This window comes from Python bivittatus, unplaced genomic scaffold, assembly GCF_059951505.1.
Source record: "Python bivittatus isolate LINGU-HERP-01145 unplaced genomic scaffold, Pbiv_v1 ctg000020_np1212, whole genome shotgun sequence".
NCBI classification, from domain to species: domain Eukaryota; kingdom Metazoa; phylum Chordata; class Lepidosauria; order Squamata; family Pythonidae; genus Python; species Python bivittatus.
In genome coordinates this window covers 20563330-20585354 of record NW_028277030.1, presented here as the reverse complement: position 1 = coordinate 20585354, position 22025 = coordinate 20563330, and the positions used below count along the sequence as shown (strand labels likewise).

The following is a 22025-nucleotide window of genomic DNA, read 5'->3' as shown; positions in this document are numbered from 1 at the left end:
AATTCACAGACCTTCAAACCTCCTTTAAGTGCTGCTCTAGGAAACCAGGTAGGTGAAATATTCTTTTTTCCCCTATGGGTTATATATATAAAAAAGTCCTATGTGACCCATAGGAAATAGATCAAAGTGATAACCATTGCTTAAAGACTTACCATCCATATTCCTGTTGTTGATATTAGCAATGTTTTCATATTTCAGAGTTTGGACGACTTTTGCCATCATGCCATACTGATTTCTATGGCAATAAGAAAAAAGCAACAAAACCCATTGTTCTTTTCATTGTATAAAGTAACATGGTGTTGTTTTGAACCATAGATGTAAACTCTGATAGGGAAAGGGTAGCGAAGAACCTTATGCAACTTACTTGTATGAGGAGGGCAGGAACAAGTGTTTTTCAGTGCAAATGGCTGCAGATACATGCTTCTTCTTTGTATCAACAGTGTAGTGGCAATGCTGGTTGCTGCTTAACAGGGTGGATAAAGGTGCATTCTGCAAACATAATTGTGGTTAAATTAGATAGCAAAACCAAAACCACCATAGCCTAAGCTTATTTTAAAAAATCCACAAAAGTTACTCCCATGCTAGGAGCCATAGAGGAGGGCTGGACAGGGAGTTTTACCACTTCTGTAGAAGCCTGGTGCATTTTTATACTGGACTTGCTGAATATTTCCCTTCTTGCCAGCCTTTCTAGTATTAATGTGGGCGGAGCAGAGGAAGTCCTTCTTCTACCAAGCTGGTGTGTCATCTGTAAGCAGTCCTTGCTTGTTTACAGTGATCAGAATAGTGATTAGGCTGCTGTCCCTGGAATATGGCTTTTATAGTTCCTTGTTTAGCTTGTCATCTATCTTGGCTAGCCAGTGAGGATGGGAATTTCTTTGCTCATGTGCTTTCCCTGCATTTCCATTTGGATACAAATATACAGTTAACTGTTCTTCCTTCCTTGGCAGGATCATATGAAATATTAGTTTACTCAATACCTATCATTATTTAGTCTTTTATAAACAGTCATTTATATTAGCAACAATTTTAAATAACATATTATTCCAGAGTTGATAAACACTTTGTGTTTCCACAGGGATTTTGGGGGGGGGGATTTATTTTTTAGTCATAATGCCTCAATTTAACCTAAGATCATCTGCCTGTTGCATAGTTTTCCACTTGATAAGTTTGCAAGGGCCAGTTCCAAGAACAAAACAAACTAAAGTGAGGACCTTAGATCATGACTCCTGCTAGAAACTTTCCCTTTTTTAAATTTTAATTCTTGGTTGCTCATAAAAAGACTTTTACTTGATCATTGAGGAAAGAGATTTCATCAAAATATATCGAGAAAATGATAGCCATATTTTGTAATGACAGTGATAGTGGAAAGTGTGGTATATCTCAGTCATACAATGCATACAGTCTATATTTTGTGTCATGCCCCATGTACTTACCAAGCCTTTAATGAAAGCAATTGGACTGACATTATCTCTGATAGGGTTGAAGTTATCACAAGATTTCAGGTTTCTTGTTATTTCAATGTCTGCTAAAGTAGCAGTGTTGCTTTTCCTGTCTTTTATTTCAATGCTGCTGTCACATTTTCCATATACAGTATCCTACAAAGACAAAAATACCACATTCCTCTACAGTCTACCAAAGCAAGCCTGGTGACCCAAAAGCCACTTCCCACAGGTGCAGTATTTTGCCTGGGTCACTGAACTATGTTTAATTATATTTATTGAGAGAAAACAGGATGGCTGTGCTCTTTACCATGGACACGGTTTGGACTTTGACTTCTGTCTCCATTGGCACAAGAAGAGCAGAGATGATGCCTCTTTTGATGTTGAGTATATGTGTAGCTTCATTGTCTTCAGGATATAGCTCAACATTCTGCTCATCCTGAATCTTGAATTTCAGGTCATATCTGTCCAAACAAACACATCAAACGTTTAGAAAAAGAAAAGCATTGTTTAACATTAAAATAGGGACCTCCAAGAAAAATGCTGTAGTATAGAATGCTCTTGTTCATGTTCTAGCCAACCCCATGTTCTATAATCTTCTGTTTATTTCTCCACCCACCTAGTTTTTTGACCTAGTCCCCAGTGTCCATTTCCACTTGGGGGCCCCTAAGCACTTTGGGTTATTATGGCCTGTTTTTATCTCCAAGGGCTTTTTAAATATGTTTCACAGCGTACCATTTGGTTTACACTACCCTCATGAATCACCTCTGTTACTCTTCATCTGATTATGATGCTTGACAGTCTACCATTCTCTGAACTGAATCTGTTCATACCACACAATTTTATAATGCAACCTACATTGGTTTTAAAACCTTTAAGTGTACTAGCCTATTGCCATTTTTCCCTAACTTCTTTTAAATTATAAAATAGCTCCATGCGTAACATATTTCCTCCTTAGTTATCTTCTAAGATCTAACATTAGGTAGATTTTCATTAAATATAAGATCCAGCAGAAAATACATATTTTGTAAAGGTTGGTTCCCAGAACAATAAAGTTTCAAGAGACCATTATATAAGCAGTCAGCTGCAAGCTTCTCTGTTATCATTGAAAAAATATACCTCCTCCCCAAATTGTAGGATCCTCACCAGATCATGCCTATTTTTTTTTTAAACATTATTACAGTATATGTCATGATGCATAAAGAAAACAAAAGAGAGAGGGAGAAATTGCAAGGTTTTATTTGGCCCAATGCATCTCATGTGTTCCCTTTTTTCAAGGAAAAAAACCCCTTTTTTGTTTGCAATGGAACATTCTTGAAAAAGGTGTTTTTTTTCTGAAATGCTTCGGGCCAATTTTTTTTCTATTTGTACTTGGAATTCTTCCTTTTCTTTCAAGTGTTTTCTTTATGTATTATGGCAAGTATTGCTGACATCGTTTTATTTTTCACTGTTGTCATAATAATGAGCATGATACTTCCTTCTCCATGTATGATTTTGCACACAGGGGTATGTTTAGCAAAGCTCTGTTCCCAAACCAGTCTCTGTTTGAAATGTTACTGTTCTTCCAGCAATTGGTTGGTGGACAAAGAAATGAATCATTATGGGGCTGGTTTTCTGAAATTTCTGAATTATGTTTGAAAAATGAAGGGGTTTTGGTTTTGCTAAGAAAATCTAAATTTTTTCCTTCTTACATGTGTCTCTATGCCGGCAAAAGGGATCTCCAGCTGGATGCTTACTACAGTCAAAAAGCATCCAGGCAACTCAACTGATGTTCTGCTCAGAGTTTGCGTACTGTTACACCACTTATATTCCCTGGTTCCACATAGACTATTAGAAAGCTGATCACCAAAGATCTAAAGAAAAGCAAGCTTCTGGATAAGATATGGCTAGTTGCTTTGAAGCTTACTGAATGCTGTAGCAACACAGCATGTCTAAGTGTAGTACAAAAATCTGTCTGCAGTGGAATCACTCAGTTTGTTCTCTGGTTCTGCCTTTGGGACACAACTGCTCAATATCCACTATCATCCATGGTAGATAGGAAGACATTCAGCTAGCATTAGAGTCCCACAGAAAATTAGGTAAGACATTTTTTTCTTACTGGGACATGGCAGCAGCAAATTCATCTGAGTTCCTTGATTTTTTTAATAAAGCCTTTCCCTGGATGTCAATGCCATACACCTCTTCGAGGGTACACAGGCTTATCTTCAGGACTAAATTGTAGAGTTGTGGAACTTCCAGTTCAACCTGAAAACAGAGAAGTTTAAAGGTGTAGTACAATGATTTTTATTAAACTGATTAGTCTGGAATCATTTGGGCATATCATGCAGGATGTTTCCAGAACAACACTGTTAGTTTCCAGTGTGATTGTGCAGAGATGATGGAGGATCTTGCTACTTAGCTGCAGTAATTAAGACGTTAAAAGAAAATAGTGAAATTAACCCCTGGGGGCTGTGCGGGGGAGCACCCATGCTACTGTTGTAACTAAATGAGACTAGGATTCAGATCATCAATATGCTGGTATTTTTTGATATTAGATCATTTCCACAGTGTTGACTAGAATGCTATGCTATGCAGATCAGAAAAATGTGGTGATGGGATTGTGGCCAAAGAAATCAGTTAGAGAGGGGAGTTATTTGTGCCTGTTATAATAAAAAATCAGAAATTTTCTCTGGCTTTAGCCAGGAATGAATTCTTAGGAATGAACTTTAAATGTTTGTACTTTGCATAGAGCACATTTGAGATCTAGAGTCTTTAACTATAATCAGCCATTTTAACCCAATTAATAATTGGGATTTCTTTTTCTGTGCTGCTTTGGGAAGTGTGTGGTCTCTCTGCCATATGTGAATTCTCCATCCACTAGGGAAATGTTTGAATGTACTTTTATGGTGCTAGTATATTTAAAAAGAAGTATTGCCTGATAATCTGTAAATATTTCATCCTTCTCCTTCCTTACCTTGCACTTAATTTTAGAGCCACTGTGGGAATCTGCTGTTCCAGTCACACCACTTGTGATTTCTGCTTCATAATTATAGATATACTTTCTGAAGGACTTAAATCTGGTTGCATCTCCTAAAAGACATAATTATGTTTGTATGAATTTTCTCATACAATTGTTTGGATTGAAATGATTGGAAAATAAGTACAATTTTTCATCTTATTAAGCAGTCTGATAAACTTTTAGCATACAACCTATGAGAATATGAGATATAAATATCTTCTCAAACACTTTTTGAGATAGAATAAACACAATTGTGTGTGAAGGTGGTTATTTTGTCAGGCTACGTCTGAATACAGCCAAGACCAAATCTTATTCTGTGATACAACTCGTTGGGGTAACTTGGATATATAAACATACTTCTTAATCTTTCTCTTAGGTTCTCTTGAAGATAAAATGAAGAAATACATATGCTGTTTTGAGCTCTTTGGAGAAAGCACAAAATCTAAATAAGCTTCACAAAGCTGCTACTTTCTACAATTATGCTCGCCCATAAATTTAAATGGGGGCAGCATAGTGAGATGCACTGGAAAACAATATTATCTTTCCTAGCTACCATGGCTATGTTGGATCAGGATTATGGGAGTTGTAAAATTCATACTCATCTGGCACCATGTTCCAAATCTACAGGGTTCGTGGTATACAGGGACAACTAAATGAAAGCAATCAGTTGATGAGCATTAGTGTTTCAGTTCCCATAGTAGTGGTCTTGAAAACAAAGTGCTATATACTAATTAATATTTGCTCTAATAGGATGACCATACATTCTTCTTCCTGCATCTAAATATAATGTCTTAAATTATAAGCCTGCAAAAACACTGTTTCTTCCTCTTTTCCTTCATTTGCAAAGGCACAATTATGAAGCAAATAAGATAAAGCTAAAAAATCTGGAGAATTTCTGAGTTGGATTGAAAGAGTGAAATAGCCATGTTGTCTGTAGATGGTGCTAAAGTGCTATGTTAGGAAAAACAAAGCTTATCAGGGGACAGAGAGCAAACAAACTCACTGGATACTTTGACCTCAAGAAGAACGCCCTGTAGTCAGCCAAGCATTTAAGAATAAACAAGTTTTCCAGAGTTGCTCAAGCACTTTCTGATCCTTGATTCTTGCCATTTTAATCTGCAAATTCTACTAATATTTTATTTTTAAGTCAATCCTCTCCCTGGCTCTTTTCCTTGCCACTCATATGCAAGAGTGTGTGTATTGATGTTATGTGTGAAAGCTTAAAAACTTAATGTTTTTATGTTTAATGTTTGCATTCCCGATTATACCTCCCATGGATAAAATGTACATAGCTTCCCTTATTCTGCCCTTCTCCTACAACCACCAAAAAAAAAACCCCATCAAAATTTGAAAGGGTTAGAAAGAAAAGCAAAGCAAAGTAAACTCAACTTTGAATAATGGAAGCACAATAATAGCTTATTTTCCAGCCATATGTGAAGTTAAAATTCTCCTTTTAGTTTCTAAAGACAAAACATGTTTACCTGAGTTTTAATAGCAGAATTTATGACATCATTATTATAATTATTTTAGAGGAAGAGGGTTCAGAAGTGGAGAAAATTTTTCTTTTGCTATGCACTTGGCAAATAAAATAGCCAGCATATTAAAAACAGTGGATAGCTCTTAACAAATTGTTTTGGATTTCATCTTTAAAATGTATTTTGTCACACTCCCTATTCCCTCCCTCTCCCCAAATTTAATCTGATTTTAAATACTGAAATATTGTTTCAAGGAGTATAAAGAGGTTCTTCTACTATTAGCTCCCAGGCGATTGATTGATTGATGATGTGCCAACAACTTGGTATTGATTCTTAGTGGCCATATAGACAGATCTTCTCTAAGAGGATCTGATCCCCAGTCTGGCCCAGTTGTGCACCCATCCATGTACCTTACTGCCGGTCAGACCTCTTCTCTTCTCTTCTCTTCTCTTCTCTTCTCTTCTCTTCTCTTCTCTTCTCTTCTCTTCTCTTCTCTTCTCTTCTCTTCTCTTCTCTTCTCTTCTCTTCTCTTCTCTTCTCTCAACAATATAGACTTCTCTAAGGAGCTGAATGTTTGCTAAGGTGTCCAAAATATTATAATTTGAGCCTAATCATTTATGCCTTGATGAAAACTCTTGATTTATGCTGTGATCCATTTGTTTGTTTCCTTGGCTATCCATGGTATTCTCAAAAGTCCTCTTCCACACCAAATTGAAAAGTGTCAGTATTTTTCTGTCCTGCTTCTTCAAAGTTCAATTTTTGCTTCCATAGAGTGTCACAAAGAAAATCATTGCTTGCACCATTCTGATCTTTGTAGGTAAAGACCCCAGGCAATTAACATTGTACAAAGACAATTTTTGTGGTCAACACACTCTTCTCCCAAGTTTGATCAGCTCATAATAAAGATTATACACATAAACATCTGTATAATTTTGTTGTGCATATTGGCATGTACGCTGTGATACCTCAACCTGAAAATGTACTGAATGATTATTTTGTAGCAGCCGGGGGTGGGGGGGAGAGAGCACAAAGGATGAGATAAAAAGGAGTTACGTGCATAAACAGGGCTTTTATTTTCAGACCCATCATCTTCTGTAGAATGAAATAAAAATGCAATTAATTCTGCACTTTCCAGTTTGTCCAGCAACAATTAAGGAAATATAGCTAGCAAAATACAAACCTAATAAAGGATTGTGTGGGAATATCTGGTCTTATGTTTAGGATAGATTCTTGTGCAAGCACTTTTGTAATATATAAACCCTTTTACAAACAGGAAAAAAAAAAGCCAAGGAATTTTTCTCTTCACAAAATGGGCTATATTTCATTTTTTAATCTTATAAGATGCTATCGTATGAGATCAAGTATCAGATGAATAGGTCTTTTTATGTGCTTGATCATAAAAATAAAAACAAAAATAAAAAGGCCCAAAACCCTACATTCCAATTACATACTATATTAGCAAAATACAGTTGAGTTTCCATGAAAATATACTATTAATATGACTTTACAGTATTAAGGCAGTGGTCCGTTTCAGAGGATGTGTTAGCTCAAATAGCTTGTTGATTGAACTGTAAAAGTAGTTTGACTCTGACTTTTATCTGTGTTAACAAGAGATCAATCTCTTAAGTGTTAACACTTAAGAAAGAAAATCACAGATAATCAGGAAATGGAACTTCATTTTTGATTGGCAAACACATGTGGTAAAAATCATTCTGGCAAATATCTACACCACCCACTACAAAACCTGTGTTCTGATACTTGAAAGTGACTGCTTCAAAGGGATAACATGTAATTTGTCATATGCTTCTCTGATTGAATTATTTTTTTAAAAAAAAATCTTTTGTACAACTATCTGTCTGTCTGCCTATCCATCTGTCTATCTGCTGCTGGTCCAGCACCTGTAGAATGAATGGCATCTCCTAGCTTGGGCCAAATAAGTACTCATCTCCCAAAACTGATGCATATTCTAAACCTGCTCTAGAAACTTGAGGAACCCTCTGTAAGGAAAATCCTCCAAGTCTTCTCACATAACATTGGATGTAGCCCATAAGTATGCTTGCGCACTTATCCAAGAGTTGATAAAACCAACTTGTTCTTTATCAGAAGCCAGCGAGTTCCATCTTTAACATTTAGAAACCCAGTGGAAGAAATGATCCTGCTGGATGCTGTTCTCTTTTAGTGGGCAATGAATGCACAGACAAGCAACCTCACTATGAGAAATATGACAGCCCATCAGACACAAAAAGAACAAGAGACAGAGGCAGTAAGCTTATTTGGTTCCAAACAATATGATTCCATTCAAGCACATCCTATCTCAAATATGTCAATCAGGCAATCCTGTATGAAAACAAGGCCTTGAGTACAGTCCCAGACAAATGGCTTGAGTTCTGCAACTTTGGAAAAATCAGATCTATCCAATCCATGAAGGGGCACCTGAGTGAAAACACTTGAGATGCAAAGTCTTGTAGACCAGGGCGGTCTTTAAATATTGTTAATAAATAATACATAATAAAATAAAGAGAGTGTCAGGCTGCCATGTTGAATCCAGTTAAGGTTTGCTTTTGGCTCAAGTGATAAGCCTTGGAGACTTGGTTCCTGAAAGCCATGTTTGTGATTGCAATTCCATCATCGTCCAGTCCTATGGTGTTTAAATCTGAAATGAATCCTCCTGCATCAAACAGGATGCACTTCTAAGGAAGGGTCTACAGCACTGTCCTTCAGTGTGTCCTCTTGGGATGCAGCCACCATTGCACTGTATGGTAACTCTGCTAAGCAATAACCTAGGTAAAGATTTAATTTTCAGGATGTAAAGTGTTTTGCTGTTTCTTCCTATACTTTTAAAGAACAGCAGAAACCACACTGGAGATTCACATGAAAAAAGTAGGATATAAATCTAATAAACACCCAAGAAACTCTTTGGCAGACAGGGATCCCCATAAGCAAATACTATCCTAAAAATAAGCAGAGCATGTGATTCCACAACATCTTATAAACTGTTCCATCACATCAAATCATTTGTTCGATCCTGATATTCTCCATAAAGTTGAAACATATTTATGCTGAGCCTAGACAACTAGCTTGACTTCAAGCTAACATGGAAGATACGTGAAATAAATAATCTGTATGCCAGTGGACCAGATCCAGAACCATTCTTGATTTGATAGATTCCTTACAGCGACATGTAATAATTCTAATCATCTGTCAAAACCACTCTTATTATTAGCCACCTGACTAATGAATATTTTCAGATCAAGGTAGTTTCTCAAATAAAAAGAACCCACCCCCCCTGCCCCTCCCCCAGCCACCATCTGAGATATCTCTACTTACGTGTTAAAGCCTCACTGCTCAGCAGCAGCAGCAACAGCCACAGCTGTGGGTGCCCCATGTTGAGAAAGGCACCCTTTGGCTGCACTGCTCTCTTCTTCTTCACCTAGTCCAGCGATATAGTCAGATTAAGTGTCCCTACTTGGACCTGCCTTTAAATACTCCCTGGCAAAGAAGCTGAGCCAAACGGTTTAGAAAGTTCAGAGCAAATTACAAAAGGTCCAAAGGTTATAGTCCTGCATCCTCTTTGCAATAGCCACAGCAAGCTATTCTGAGCTGGTTCAGCCATGGCAATGGGTATAGAAGGCATAGGGAAGCATAATGGCTCTTTAAAATTTACAGTACTTATTCAGTCACAGCCTACTGCTGGTGGGGGAGATTTCATAACAAGAGCTTGTTATGCCTAGCTATAAAGCCAAAGGAGCTTATCATTTAGGGAGAAAATATATTTTGTGTGCTAGCTAAAGCCCTGAATAGAAAAATAATACTAGAAGGCTAGACATAAAGGCATCCTTTGATCTAGAGTCACAACTGTAAGTAACTATGAACCAACTCAGTTTGCTGAGGATTTCACTTGCAAGTTGGTTACTGCCCCAAAGCCATCTGGGACCTCCAACGGTTAGCAGATTTCGTCTAGCTATTTATCATCTTATTTGAGTTTACAGATGCTTTGGAGGCTTTGATCCCAGCTTCAGTAGCCCCTCCTCTGGCTCCACCTTTTTCCTCCATTCCCTATGAGAACCTTGTACTAAGTTTACCTGCTGGTGTATTAGGTCATGAGAGCACTCTTAAAAGGCCCTTGTTACATTGTAAGAAAGTTCATGTGTACAGATAGTCCTGACTAGTGATGTAAATAGCAGTCATAACAAGTCCCTCATTCTTCCTACCAAAGAATGGCACTTAAGGAAACAGAATACCAAAAAAAAAAAAAAAAAATTGGTTTCTTGCTGAGCACAAAGGACCTTCTAAAATGGTCCATCAAAGTTGTAAGCAGGGAAATTGGGGGAGCGACCTTCTGATGTTTTTTTTGGGATTTAATTAAAGAAAGGAACCCAGGAGGCTGCACACCACTGGAGAAGATGGTTCTGTACAATGAAAAGTGGGACATTCACACACATATTCCTTGATCACCTCATAGCTAAATAGATGTAAGAGCATCATACTCCATCATGAGATTTCCCCAAAGTTATTTTCTCCTTTGAAAGAATTTCCAAAATAAATTCTCCTTTGTCAAATCAAACAGAAACTTATAGGAAAAAAATGCTGGAGAATTTCTCTGCCCTGCATTAGAATTGTTGGCCAGTATATACTTTAGATCCTACCAAAGAAAATAACACTTAGTCTTTGAATGAGCTGAAGATTGTGGTCTTAGTGGAGGAGGAAGACTTTATGATATGCTTCTCCATACCAGTACATTGGCAATATTGAGGACCTAAGTGGGATGCAATCTTTATGTTTTTAGAGGGAATTTTAAAACTTATAACTAGTGTGTGATATATCTATTTTTGTGCTTGTTTTCAACACCAAAAAGTAGGAGATAGTATCAACATAATACAGGTCGACCTGTAAATTTTTGCAGCATGATCTTGGGAAACTGTAAAAACAAAGTTGGGATCTACATGTGGGCTTTGGGTTACCCAGTGCTGCACAACAATATAAACACAGCTAAGGGGAAAGGGCCTGCAGGAGAAGGATCCAAGAAAATCTATCAGGAAAGGATAATTTAAATGATGAATGAGTTTGCAAGGTATTTCAAATGTATTTTTGTCTGGGATAAATTATCACGATTGTTGGTGTGATGGAGCAATTAACATGCTAGGCTAGGCGTGGGGTGATTCTGTTTCAGATCCCCACTTGGTTATACAGTTTGTGGGAGACTCCAGACCATTCACTGACCTTATTTTTACACAGTGCTAAGTCACGCTTCCCTTTATCATGGCTTGTAGCATATGCCAATAATTTTAGCCATAAACCATTCTTTACAAATTGTAGTAGCTGGATTCACACAGTAGGCTAAGACAAAACCAAACACATCCCACTAAGGCTTTGGGAATAGGTTCATCTCTTGCATTGGATCTCTGCTTAATTTATCATATAGGTTGTAGTTCAGATAAAAAGGGGAAGAATCTTGTATGGTGTCATGAATCCTTTGGAAGAAAAGCAGGATATAAATGTAATCTGGAAGTATAAAAATGGATCCAGAAACATTACTTTAAAAACCACATTGTACCCAGCTTAATCTGTTAATGTAACTGGAACTGTAGTTTGTTTATTTATGAACCTCTCTGTCCCCTGAAGGGTTCCCAGAGTGGTTCATAAAATAGTAGCTTACCACAACACTTTATGCCATTAGGCATTAAAAGGTAAAGATTCTCTTGAGTTGAGCTCAACTACTGGTGGCTATGTGGATATGCTGAGACAGATTTCTTGGCCACCGTGCAGAAGAAATCATCATCATCATCTGACTTCTTAGCAGCTCTGGGCAGCTTACAATTTAAAAAGAAAGAAACAATTCATATAGAAAAAAGTCATAGCTGACCAGAAAATTACTTCAATAAGAGAGAGAAAAAAAAGGCCAAATTTATAGGGACTCCAGAACCACCCTATCCCAAGACCTAGGAGAATAACCACGTCTTACTGATTCTCTGAATGTCATTAGGGTGGAAACTGTACAGAACTTGGGGTGGGGGGGGGGGGAGGGATCATTCCAGAGGGCAGGCATTGCAACAGAAAAGGCATGCTTCCTGGGTCCCAGAAGATGACACTGTTTAATCAACAGGACCTGGAGCACACCCACTGGAGGGGCAGAATTAACCAGGCCTTAAGATAGCCAGGCCTTATGCCATGAGGGACTTTATAGGTGATAACCAGTACCTTGAATTGCACCTGGTAACCAGTGCAGCTCATGGAGCAATGGGGACATGTAAGCATATCATATGCCCATCCCTGCTTGTCCTACTACATTTTGAATGAGTTGTAACTTCCAAGTGGTGCTCAAGGGCAGCCCCATGTACAGTGCATTATGGTAATCCCATCGTGAAGTGACCAGGGCATGAATGACTATCAGAAGGCCCTTCCAGTCCAGGAATGGTTGCAAATGACATACTAGATGAACCCATGCAAAGGGCTTCTTGGCCACAGCTGCCACCTGCTCTTTGAGCAGGAGCTCTTAGTCAAGATGATCCACAGATTGCATACAAATGTCAAATTATGATGTGCAATCCCACTGAAGACTAAAGATGGAATATCCCCAGAGCTGGGGGGCCCACATAAATCCAGACTTGTTAACATTGAGCCTGTGTCTGTTCTTCCCTATCCAGACCTGTACAGCATCCAGATACTAGGCCAGGACTTCAACAACATCACTTGCATATTGATGATACCTGATCCCAAAACAAAAGATGACTTAACTTAGTGGTTTCATGTAGATGTTACCTACATGAAAACAGTGGGGAGGGGAGAGTGTGTGAGGTATGGGCACAGTCTCTCCCTGCCTGTCATCACTGATTGAAACTGACCACAGAGAAAGGAGAACCACAACAAAATGGTGCCTCCCAGTCCCTGAAGCTGGTCCAAAGGGGTGCCATGATTTATGGTATTGAAAACCAGAGATCAAGGAGGAACAGGATGGGCACACCACCCCCATCTCAGCTCTGCCATAGTAATCAGAAAGCACAACCAGTGTTTTCTCATACTGAAAGCCAGCCTGAAACCCAACTGAAGTGAGTCTAGATAATCTGTTTCCTCTGGGGTCCTCTGGAACTGAAGTCTGATCACCCTCTCCACAACCTTACCCAGAAAAGGAGGGTTGGAGACTAGATGAAAATTGTCCAGGATTCTTGGGTCAAGTGAGAGGCTTTCCTGAGGAGAGGGCAAACCACAGCCTTCTACAAGGCTGAGAGAACTGCCCCCTCTCTCAAGGAAGTAAACACCATCAGAAGGGTCTAATCATATTTCACCTCCCAGGGGATCTTGACCATCCATGAGGGACCTGGATCTAACAAACACGTGACTGAGCTCACAGACTAGAGAATCTTACCACTTCCCTAGGAGTCAGAATCAAACTCACTCCAGGGAACCCTACAAGGCCTTGCCTTGGGTACCTCAAGTGGACCTGTCCAGCTGGAATCCAACTCTTAAGTGGACCCGAGTGACTTTTTGCCAAACAGCATGAATATTCCTCACAGAATATTCTGCCCCTCTCCAGGAGCCCCTTTAAACAGGGCTCCAGATGGCTAATGGCATACACAATCAGAGCAGAGAAATAATTTTGTTTTGCCAGCCTTATTGCCACCATGTACTACTCGTGATTGGCAAGATTGGCTCTTTGATTTCTTCCAACAGCACTCTAGGCATTTCTTCTTGCCTTTTGCCATTGCCATCTACCAGGAGGTTTCTTCAGTCTCCCTATCTAATCTATTATTTTTGGATTTCCTGGCATTCTTCCGTCTAAGCATTAACCAAGTCTGTTTAGCTTCTTTTGAGATCAGACACAGTGAAATTGCAGATTGCGGATTAGACCGGGAAGTCAAGAGCAAACCAGTTCTGTACTGTTGTCAAGTAAGCTGCAAAGGCATGTACATGTAATCACCAGGAGTTAGCTCAGTTTGAACACCATTCCACCATTTTAAACTTTAATAATTCCTAAAAATGTGATTTCTCTAGTTATATACTAAAAAAAGTAGTTGTAAATTAATTAGCACAATTTCAAAGAAAAGCAGCCCATTCGCCTTTGTTTGTTTGTAAATGATTTATTCCACTTTTAATAGAGGAAGAAAACAAAATATGTATGTACAAAAGATACTGATGTGCCATTTGATACAATGACCATTTAAAAAAAAAATCACATTCTAAAACATTTAAAACACAGTACAATAGTTCTGACTCATTGGAAGCCTTAATAAAAATTTACCCACAACTGTAAAATACTAGGATTTATCTATCTATCTATCTATCTATCTATCTATCTATCTATCTATCTATCTATCTATCTATCTATCTATCTATCTATCTATCTATCTAAAAATTTGACTGTAAGTTTGGTTTATAAAAGTAGTTTTCTGTTCCACTAATATAATTTAAAGCAGCTGTATTTTCAAAAGGAAAGATGAATAAATGTTACTTTCAAAAAAGTGTGTTCAAGTTCTCATGGTTGAATAATTTGCTACAAGAATAAGAGTGGTGGGTTGGGGGTAGAATTAATCATCCTTTCTTCTCACAACCTATTCTCATTCCCACTAGTTCACCAAAGAACAGCAAAGTACATCTTTGGGTAGGAGTTAAGCTTCAATTCCTGTTGTCAAGGCTGCCCCTGACTTAGAGAAACTTGTAGCAGTTCTTTTCCCCTGTTTGTGTTAACTCTCTTTTATCATTAGGTAACTCCAAAATGTAAATTTGTGTTAGAGATTATCTGCTGATAGTAGCTGCTGTCTAGGAAGTAAAGGGAACAGATGTTATTTAGTAACAGGAGGAAATCTTTTAGCAGTTAATGTTTTTTTCTATTCATTTTAAAGCAAACCTAGTGAAGGTAAGCAAAATGCCTACACATCTGTTCATAGGAAATTGCTTTGATGAAAATATTACTTGGTATACATCTTCAGGAAAATGAAGTGGTTTAGGATTGTTTAGGGAGCTGATAGCCAATTATGGCGTAGTGGTTAGAGTTCCAAAGAAGGGATGGAGAACCCAGATGCAGATCCCCAGTTAGCTACAAAGATTTCCTTGGGCTAGTAATTCTTTCTCATTGCACAGAATCATTGTGAGGAAAGAGGGAAAGGAAAGGAACCCATTTTAAGAGGAAATGACAGTTATCACAAGATGTATAAAATCCTCTGTTCTCTCCAATGTGCAGGTTGATGGGACCAGATATTCCCAATCAGGAAAGCGTGAATCCTAGAGTCAATACTACAGTCCATTAGCTATTATTGCCTTCAGGCCTGAGTAAAGAAGTGGATCCAGACTCAGGTACTGCCCCCCTCCCCAATCTGACCACACTGGGGAATTATTTCATGGGGCAAGGTTTAAGGAAGCCAAGCCTGCCTCAGTGCATAAGCCCTGTCACTAAAGTCATCCATTTCTCTGTTCAGGAGGAGACAGAAGGCAATGTTCCCCATTTCTTCATGACCACAGAAGTGCTTAATCCAAAACATAAATGGGGAGCAACACTCCTAGATCCTCTTATGCAGAAGGTCTCCAGTTTCCTAATGCTTTGCTCTGTTGGGGCTTCCCTTTTAGAAGAGGGACCTTCAGCCACATCTCTGCCCTTGATGCCAAAAGAGGGAGTGTTTGAGAGAGGAACTTTGTGTGAACCTCTCCTGGCTTGAGAGACTGGTCTAGTGGGCAACAGGTTCCCATCATTATCTAAAGGAAGGATGGGGAATGTTTTTTTTTTTTAATTCCTCTCTTACAAGGGTTGCATTTTTTGTTGGAGAATCTGTTGGAGTCACAGTGCAGTAGTAGGTGAACTTGAATCCCAGGAGATAAAGGTAGGATCAATCATAGATGGGATAGTTATTCTGGCTCTCTCCTTCTCTATCACTCCCCTCCCCCTGTTCCCCACCTTCTGCCATTCTCTTGCAGTTGTGTTTATTCTTCCTCTCTTTGCTTCCGTCTCTGCTGGTTGCTTTGCAGAAATCTGACCTAATCCCATTTTGAAATTAAGACTGAAGTCTGTATAAAATTAGGCCAATGGCTTCAGGTGCCCATTCCTGTTATGTCCCTCCCCCCTCCCCCAATTGCATTATTCCTATTTCTTTTTGACATGGAAACTACAGTTACTGCAGTTCATATTCTTTCTGGGAAATGCAAATCAAAGCACAAAGGGCAATGAGGGAAGTGGTAGGTAGATGTGGTGAAGGTGTGGATCTTTTGCAAGAATAGAAAGATATTAAGAGAAAGGAATGAAGAGGCATAGTCAGTGGTGTTAGTGTAAACTATTTTAGTAACATTTCCTTTTCTTTTTCTTATCTCATGCCTTTAAATTCTTTGTCTGATATTCTTTACTCCTGTATTTTGGTAGCTCAATAATTTTCCCTTCTAAAAGGATATAATTAGATTAATACTTTACATCTCCTCCAGTGTTCATACTCATTCCACAATTCAATCTCTAGTTTACATTATTTTTTTAACACAAAAAATATTTCCATTATTACTTTCAGTGCCAGATTCACAAAATGCAGCAAACCCCAATGAAGTCATAGCTCACTTCCGACAAATGTATCAGATGCTATATCTTTCTATGGCAAAGCCCTTTTTATTTTAGATACTTTTAATGTTTACATGTGTACTTATAATACAGAAAATCCATTTCATGTTTACATAAGTTCACAGAAACAAATACAGTGGAACCTCGGGTTACGAACGGTTCTGTTCACGAACTTTTCGGGTGACGACCAGCTCCGGCCGCAAAATTTTGCTTCGGTTCGCGAACTCTGCCTTGGGTTACGAACAGGATCCACGGCCATTTTCCCTCCCGTGACCCGGTCCACGGCCATTTTCCCGCCCGTGACACATGGTCCGCAGCCATTTTCCGCCCCTGACACGTGGTCCGTGGCCATTTTCCGCCCCTGACGCATGGTCTGCGTCCATTTTTCTGCCCCTGACACGTGATCCGCGTCCATTTTTCCGCCCCTGACACGTGATCCGTGGCCATTTTCCACCCCTGACACATGGTCGTAGGGAGGGGGACTCTCCCTCCAAGCAATAGCCGCCTCCCTGTCCTCCACGCCAGAACGGATTAACGGTAATTACATTGAACCTTATGGGGAAATTTGCTTCGGATCGCGATCAATTCAGGTCGCGACCAGAGTCACGGAACAAATTAAGTTCGTAAACCGAGGTTCCACTATACAGTATGTGAGGATGCAGTCCTTTAACCCTTAAATAAGTCCCACTGAACTCAGTGAGGTTGAATAGATCTGTACTTGATTGCACTTCGAATTGCAATACAGGGCTTACTGACTTGGGAGTTGGGCCCAAAGAAATTCCTTGAAAATAATCCTGAATGTTTTCACTTGACTTATATGAGATTCTTATCCTATAAAAAAACTCAATGTACTTTGAGTTCTCTTATCAACTTTTTTTCAAGTAATAAAACTATTGCAACTAACAAATACTGAAATGAATCATATGAAGACATCTTCTGTTGAAGCAGATACTGTTCCAGCTGTGTATTCTGACCAGCAGTAAAGTCTTTAGGCACACAGAGGTTTTTCCTGCCCTGTTTTCTGAACTCTTTGAACAGGAGGTATTGGGAAAAAACACCCTGGAAATTTATATTTTGTGCAAAACATATACTTGACCTCTAAGCCAGATGAGGAAGAGAACTGGGTTCCTGCTACTAGAATAACCGAGGAGCAGATCTTTTTCTTTTCCTCTTTTACCTACTAACCTCTGAATCAACTCTCTTAAATAATTCATATCAACACGTGTGTGTGTGTGTGTGTGTGTGTGTGTATTTCTTATGAGAGGCTGAACAAGTTATTTCCCTCCACTTCTTTATCCCAGTTATCTGCTATAGTGAGGAATCCTACCAAGTATCAGTCAAAACTCTGGTAAGTGTAGCTCCCAAATCAGTTATGTAGCTCACTTTGTTAACTAATTTAGTGTCTAATCAATTGAATTGTATGGGCAAACAACTTATTTATAAAATTCATCTTAACAGTTATAAGAAATAAAATGTCTATGTTTAGTTTTACTTGTATATTTATTCATTTTATTTATTAAATATCTCATGTAATAGATTGCCTACGCTTCCTAATACATTAACATCATAATACAACACAAATAATAAGTGTGCCAGACTTGCTGTTGCATCTAGGTTTTTTTTTTTTAACAGTCTTTTAACTGTAATGATGACAGCAAGAACAAAAATAGCTATAATATGCTGGGATGGTCCAAAACATCATCTATATTTTTCAGAATGCTTCTGGGCTCTAGATAGCTTTCATAGGCATTCTTAGAAAATAAAAATAAATGGGGCAGGTGACTACAGTAATACCTCGGTTCACGAACACTTCTGTTTACGAACAATTCGGTTCGCGAACAGCAGCGTTCGCAAAATTTTGCTTCCGTTCGCGAACTCTGCATCGGGTGACGAACACGACTTGCAGCCATCTTTCCTGCTCTGATAGGTGGTCGTGGTTTCCTCTAGGTGAGATCGCGGTCACAGACAGACACTGGCTGTGAAGCTTTTTGGTGTCGCCTCAAGCAAGGTTAGTGTTCTCTCTCTTCATACTTTATTGTACTGTACTTTGTTTCATATTTTTGTGGTTAAAAAAAAATGCATATGGTTCAGAACGGATTAACCTTATTTACATTGAACCTTATGGGGAAATTTGATTCGGTTTGCGACCAGAATCATGGAACGAATTAAGTTCGTGAACCGAGTATATCTATAACTTCGTTCAGAAGTGTACCCAGCTGCCTAGAAAGAATACAACAGACTAGGGTGGTAAAGAGTCTTAGGAGCCGGAGTGGGGGTGCATCAGCAGCAGCTTGCCTTGTGGGGAAAAAAAAAAACAATTTTGTGAGCGACTATGAGAACTAGTAAAGCAAACTGTCCCATGGCAGCCATTTTGTGAAAAAAAAATAACATGGCCTCAGAATTTCACCTGCTCAAAATGGTTGCTGATCATCTGAAATTAAAGGTTGTAATAAAATGATAAAATTGAGCATATCATATCCAAACAAATTCTGACATAGCGTAACATGCAATGGCAAAGCAAAACCTAAGCCTTCCATCAGCTACAAGAAAACATTGTATTGTAGAGGTGTAGGTACCATATTAGGGCTGGGAAGAGTTAGTTTCATATTCACCCTTAGCCTTGAAAGCTTACTGCATGATTTTGGGGTGATCATTCATAGGCCAACATACTTCATTGGATTGCTGTTGTGGGGGAAAAAAAATGGGCAAAGAAATGTTGCCTTGAGTTCTTGGATGAACCATGAGATATAAATTTAATCAATAAACAAATAATAAAGTGGCTCTGAGAACAGTGAAGTCTTAGCTTGGGGCTAAACAAGCAAACAATAGTGCATCAGGAAACCTTCCAAAACTGGATATCAATCCTAGAAATGCTCATTTTCATTTTTCTGTGGTCCTCAAAATGAGCAAGGATTTGAAGAATGGGTGCCCTTACATTATAAGAGAGGAAACATCATACTGGGTCCCATGCAGAAAGACCATTAGTTCTGAAAATGAATTAGAAATGAATAAAGGCAATAGAGGATCAGCATAATATGAACAGAACAGGAAGTCTTCATAGTTATATTTTGCAGAAGCTGAAGTTTCTAGATTGCCTATAAAGGCTACTCTACCTGCAAACTTTATGGTAACCCAACTATGAGGTTACCAAGACATGAAACATTGCAGTTAGACTATCCATCTCTAAATTCCAAATAAGATCACTGCTGGAATAGTAGCTGAATGAAGGATCCAGGAGCCATCCAAGCTATGCATTTTATTTTTCAAGGGGAGTATATAACCTCCAACTAGAGCAGTTTGAATTCCTTTTATCTTGTCTGACAACTGGGTATCATATTGCTTTTGTCTTGACTAGATAGGTGACTCTTAATTCTATTTTCTTCTTTCTCAGTTCCCCTCAAATTCTGTGTCACAGAAGTAACACTAGCTATATTATGCCTGACACTGAAAGGAATTAATCAATGGTCCTTTTCTGACATTCCATCTGGGAGTCATTTTGATGTAAGGAAATCAAACACTCCTCCTGTGTGATACTAAAGTATAATAAACTCTTTTATGGATAAAGGATATTACAGGTAGACCTCACTTAACAATTGCCCTGTTTAGTGACCATTCAAAGTTACGACGGCACTGAAAAAGTAACTTTACGACTGGTCCTTGTATTTATGACTGTTGCAGCATCCCTCACACGATCAACATTCAGGCACTTTGCAACCAGTGGGTGTTTATGACCATCACATTGTCCTGTGGTCACGTGATTGCCATTTGCATGCTTCACAGCTGGCTTACGACAAACAGAGTCAGTGGAGAATCTGGCAGTAAAATCGCAAGTCGTGGTCATGTGATGTCTCACTTAATGACCGTGGGTGATTTGCTTAATGATTGTGGCTGAAGGGAGGTCATAGATCCGTTGGGATCGTGTGATGGTTCACTTAATAACCACGTTGCTAGTGATGGAGTTGCCGGTCCCAATGGTGGTTGTTAAGCAAAACAAATAGTATCTAAGCAATCCTGATTCCCCACTGGCAGCATCCACAGGAGGAGAGGTTGAAAAAGCAAAACGTGTCACACCTAAAAAAGGGATGGGCCTTGGATGATGGTACTACTTTCACCATTTTGCCTTTTTTATTCCCCCTGCAGATTCTGCTGCTCCCAGTCGGGTTAAATGTGTTTATTCCATGGAAAGTGTTCTGTAGAAGATAAAAAGGATGAATGGACCATTATGGATAATACAAATATTCTCATTCTCCCCTTCCGACAATTGTTTAGAGATTTCCTCCTTGATGGCACTTACCTATTATCAGAAAAGAGAAAATGAGAATTCTGATTCACTTAAAATTTGCATATGACCAAATCCCTGCTAAGTTTGTTGCCTGGATACTAATTTTTGATTGTCAACGTAAGGGCATGTAATCTCCCATGTTACAATTATCTTTAAATCAGTCTTGGTCTGGACTGTTCCTCCAATAAAAGAATAATAAAATAGAATGTTGTACCTCATATCTTATGATTGCATGTCCTTATATTTGATGGAATCTTTAGGCTGTCATAATGTCTAATAAAATAGAAATGACATGGCTGTCTTGCATTACCCAGTACAGATAGCATGTCATGATATCAGCACTTTATATTTTTGCCCATCTTTTATGCCCGATCCTTGAACTTGCACTGATACTAATCTTAAGAAATGTTTCTCTGAAGATACATTAGACTTTAGTTTGTCCATACTTACCTTCTCCACTGAAAATTAAATGATTAGTGTTATCAGTGGCACAGTTTTGTAAATTAGAATAAATAATTGCACTTCACTTTTGGTAATTTGAGCTAAAATGCCCAATAGTAAACTCTGAAGTCTTTGAGTGACATCACATTTCTCTATCTCTCCCTCTCTCTCTCTCTGATGCATACACACATAGCTCAGAGTTTGATGCCATTAGAAAGATGAACTAGCCCTCCTTAAGACAGCACTGTACTGTAGGGTGAGAAGGTAGAGTATATTAGTGCAGGAATGCTTTAATGATGTGGCAAGATTTAAAAGTGTTAGTTCTAGCTTGGCCTTAAAATTTTAAACAATGCATCTGAGGATACAATTACTGTGAAGGCATCCCACTTTCCACCTCATTACCGGTAGCTAAGTCCTCATGAACAAGGCTTCTACCAAAGGATTTAATGTGTCCTTTCAGGTAGATACGACCTCCATACAGAAAGATACCTATTTATCACTCAGAGTAGTGATAACCATTTTCTAGCAGTTAATGAAAGATACTTCCCATAAAATTAAGATTCTGCTCCTCCAGGGATATATAAGGAACAAAGGATAAAAAGGACAAAGTAGAGCAATTTAAATAATATCTGTGTGCAAACAGATAATGGAAACATAAAACCTATGATTAGATTTTAATAAACTTAATAAACTTCAGTTTTCATGAACTTACAATATGAAAGTCAAGCAAAAAAAACCCATAAAATTTCTGGTCAGCAAAGATGCTTCTGTCTTGTATCTGAAAGGCACTGGGTTCCCAATTATTGCTCAGTTGATTTTATTTTACCATATTTATCCAAGATGAAAGTGAGCCTGTAAGTGA

At 38.5% G+C, this 22025-nt stretch overlaps 1 protein-coding gene and 1 long non-coding RNA gene across 2 annotated transcripts in view; one reads left to right on the top strand and one right to left on the bottom strand.

Annotated features, from left to right (window-relative positions):
• Positions 1 to 9366, bottom strand: part of APOB (apolipoprotein B) — a 43999-nt gene extending 34633 nt beyond the window's left edge. Inside the window, exons 1-7 of the mRNA XM_015889909.3 lie at positions 9240 to 9366; positions 4393 to 4508; positions 3538 to 3683; positions 1750 to 1903; positions 1434 to 1595; positions 365 to 489; positions 153 to 235 (exon numbers count right to left, since the gene is read on the bottom strand). Of these exons, the coding sequence (XP_015745395.2) occupies positions 153 to 235; positions 365 to 489; positions 1434 to 1595; positions 1750 to 1903; positions 3538 to 3683; positions 4393 to 4508; positions 9240 to 9297 (844 nt within the window). The 5' untranslated portion in view covers positions 9298 to 9366. The remainder of the gene's footprint in view (positions 1 to 152; positions 236 to 364; positions 490 to 1433; positions 1596 to 1749; positions 1904 to 3537; positions 3684 to 4392; positions 4509 to 9239) is intronic.
• Positions 9367 to 17731: 8365 nt separating this feature from the next.
• Positions 17732 to 20900, top strand: LOC148216998 (uncharacterized). Its single transcript, XR_015797809.1, has 3 exons — positions 17732 to 17788; positions 18388 to 18448; positions 20581 to 20900. It is a non-coding gene; the product is annotated as an uncharacterized LOC148216998 (long non-coding RNA).
• Positions 20901 to 22025: the final 1125 nt, after the last annotated feature.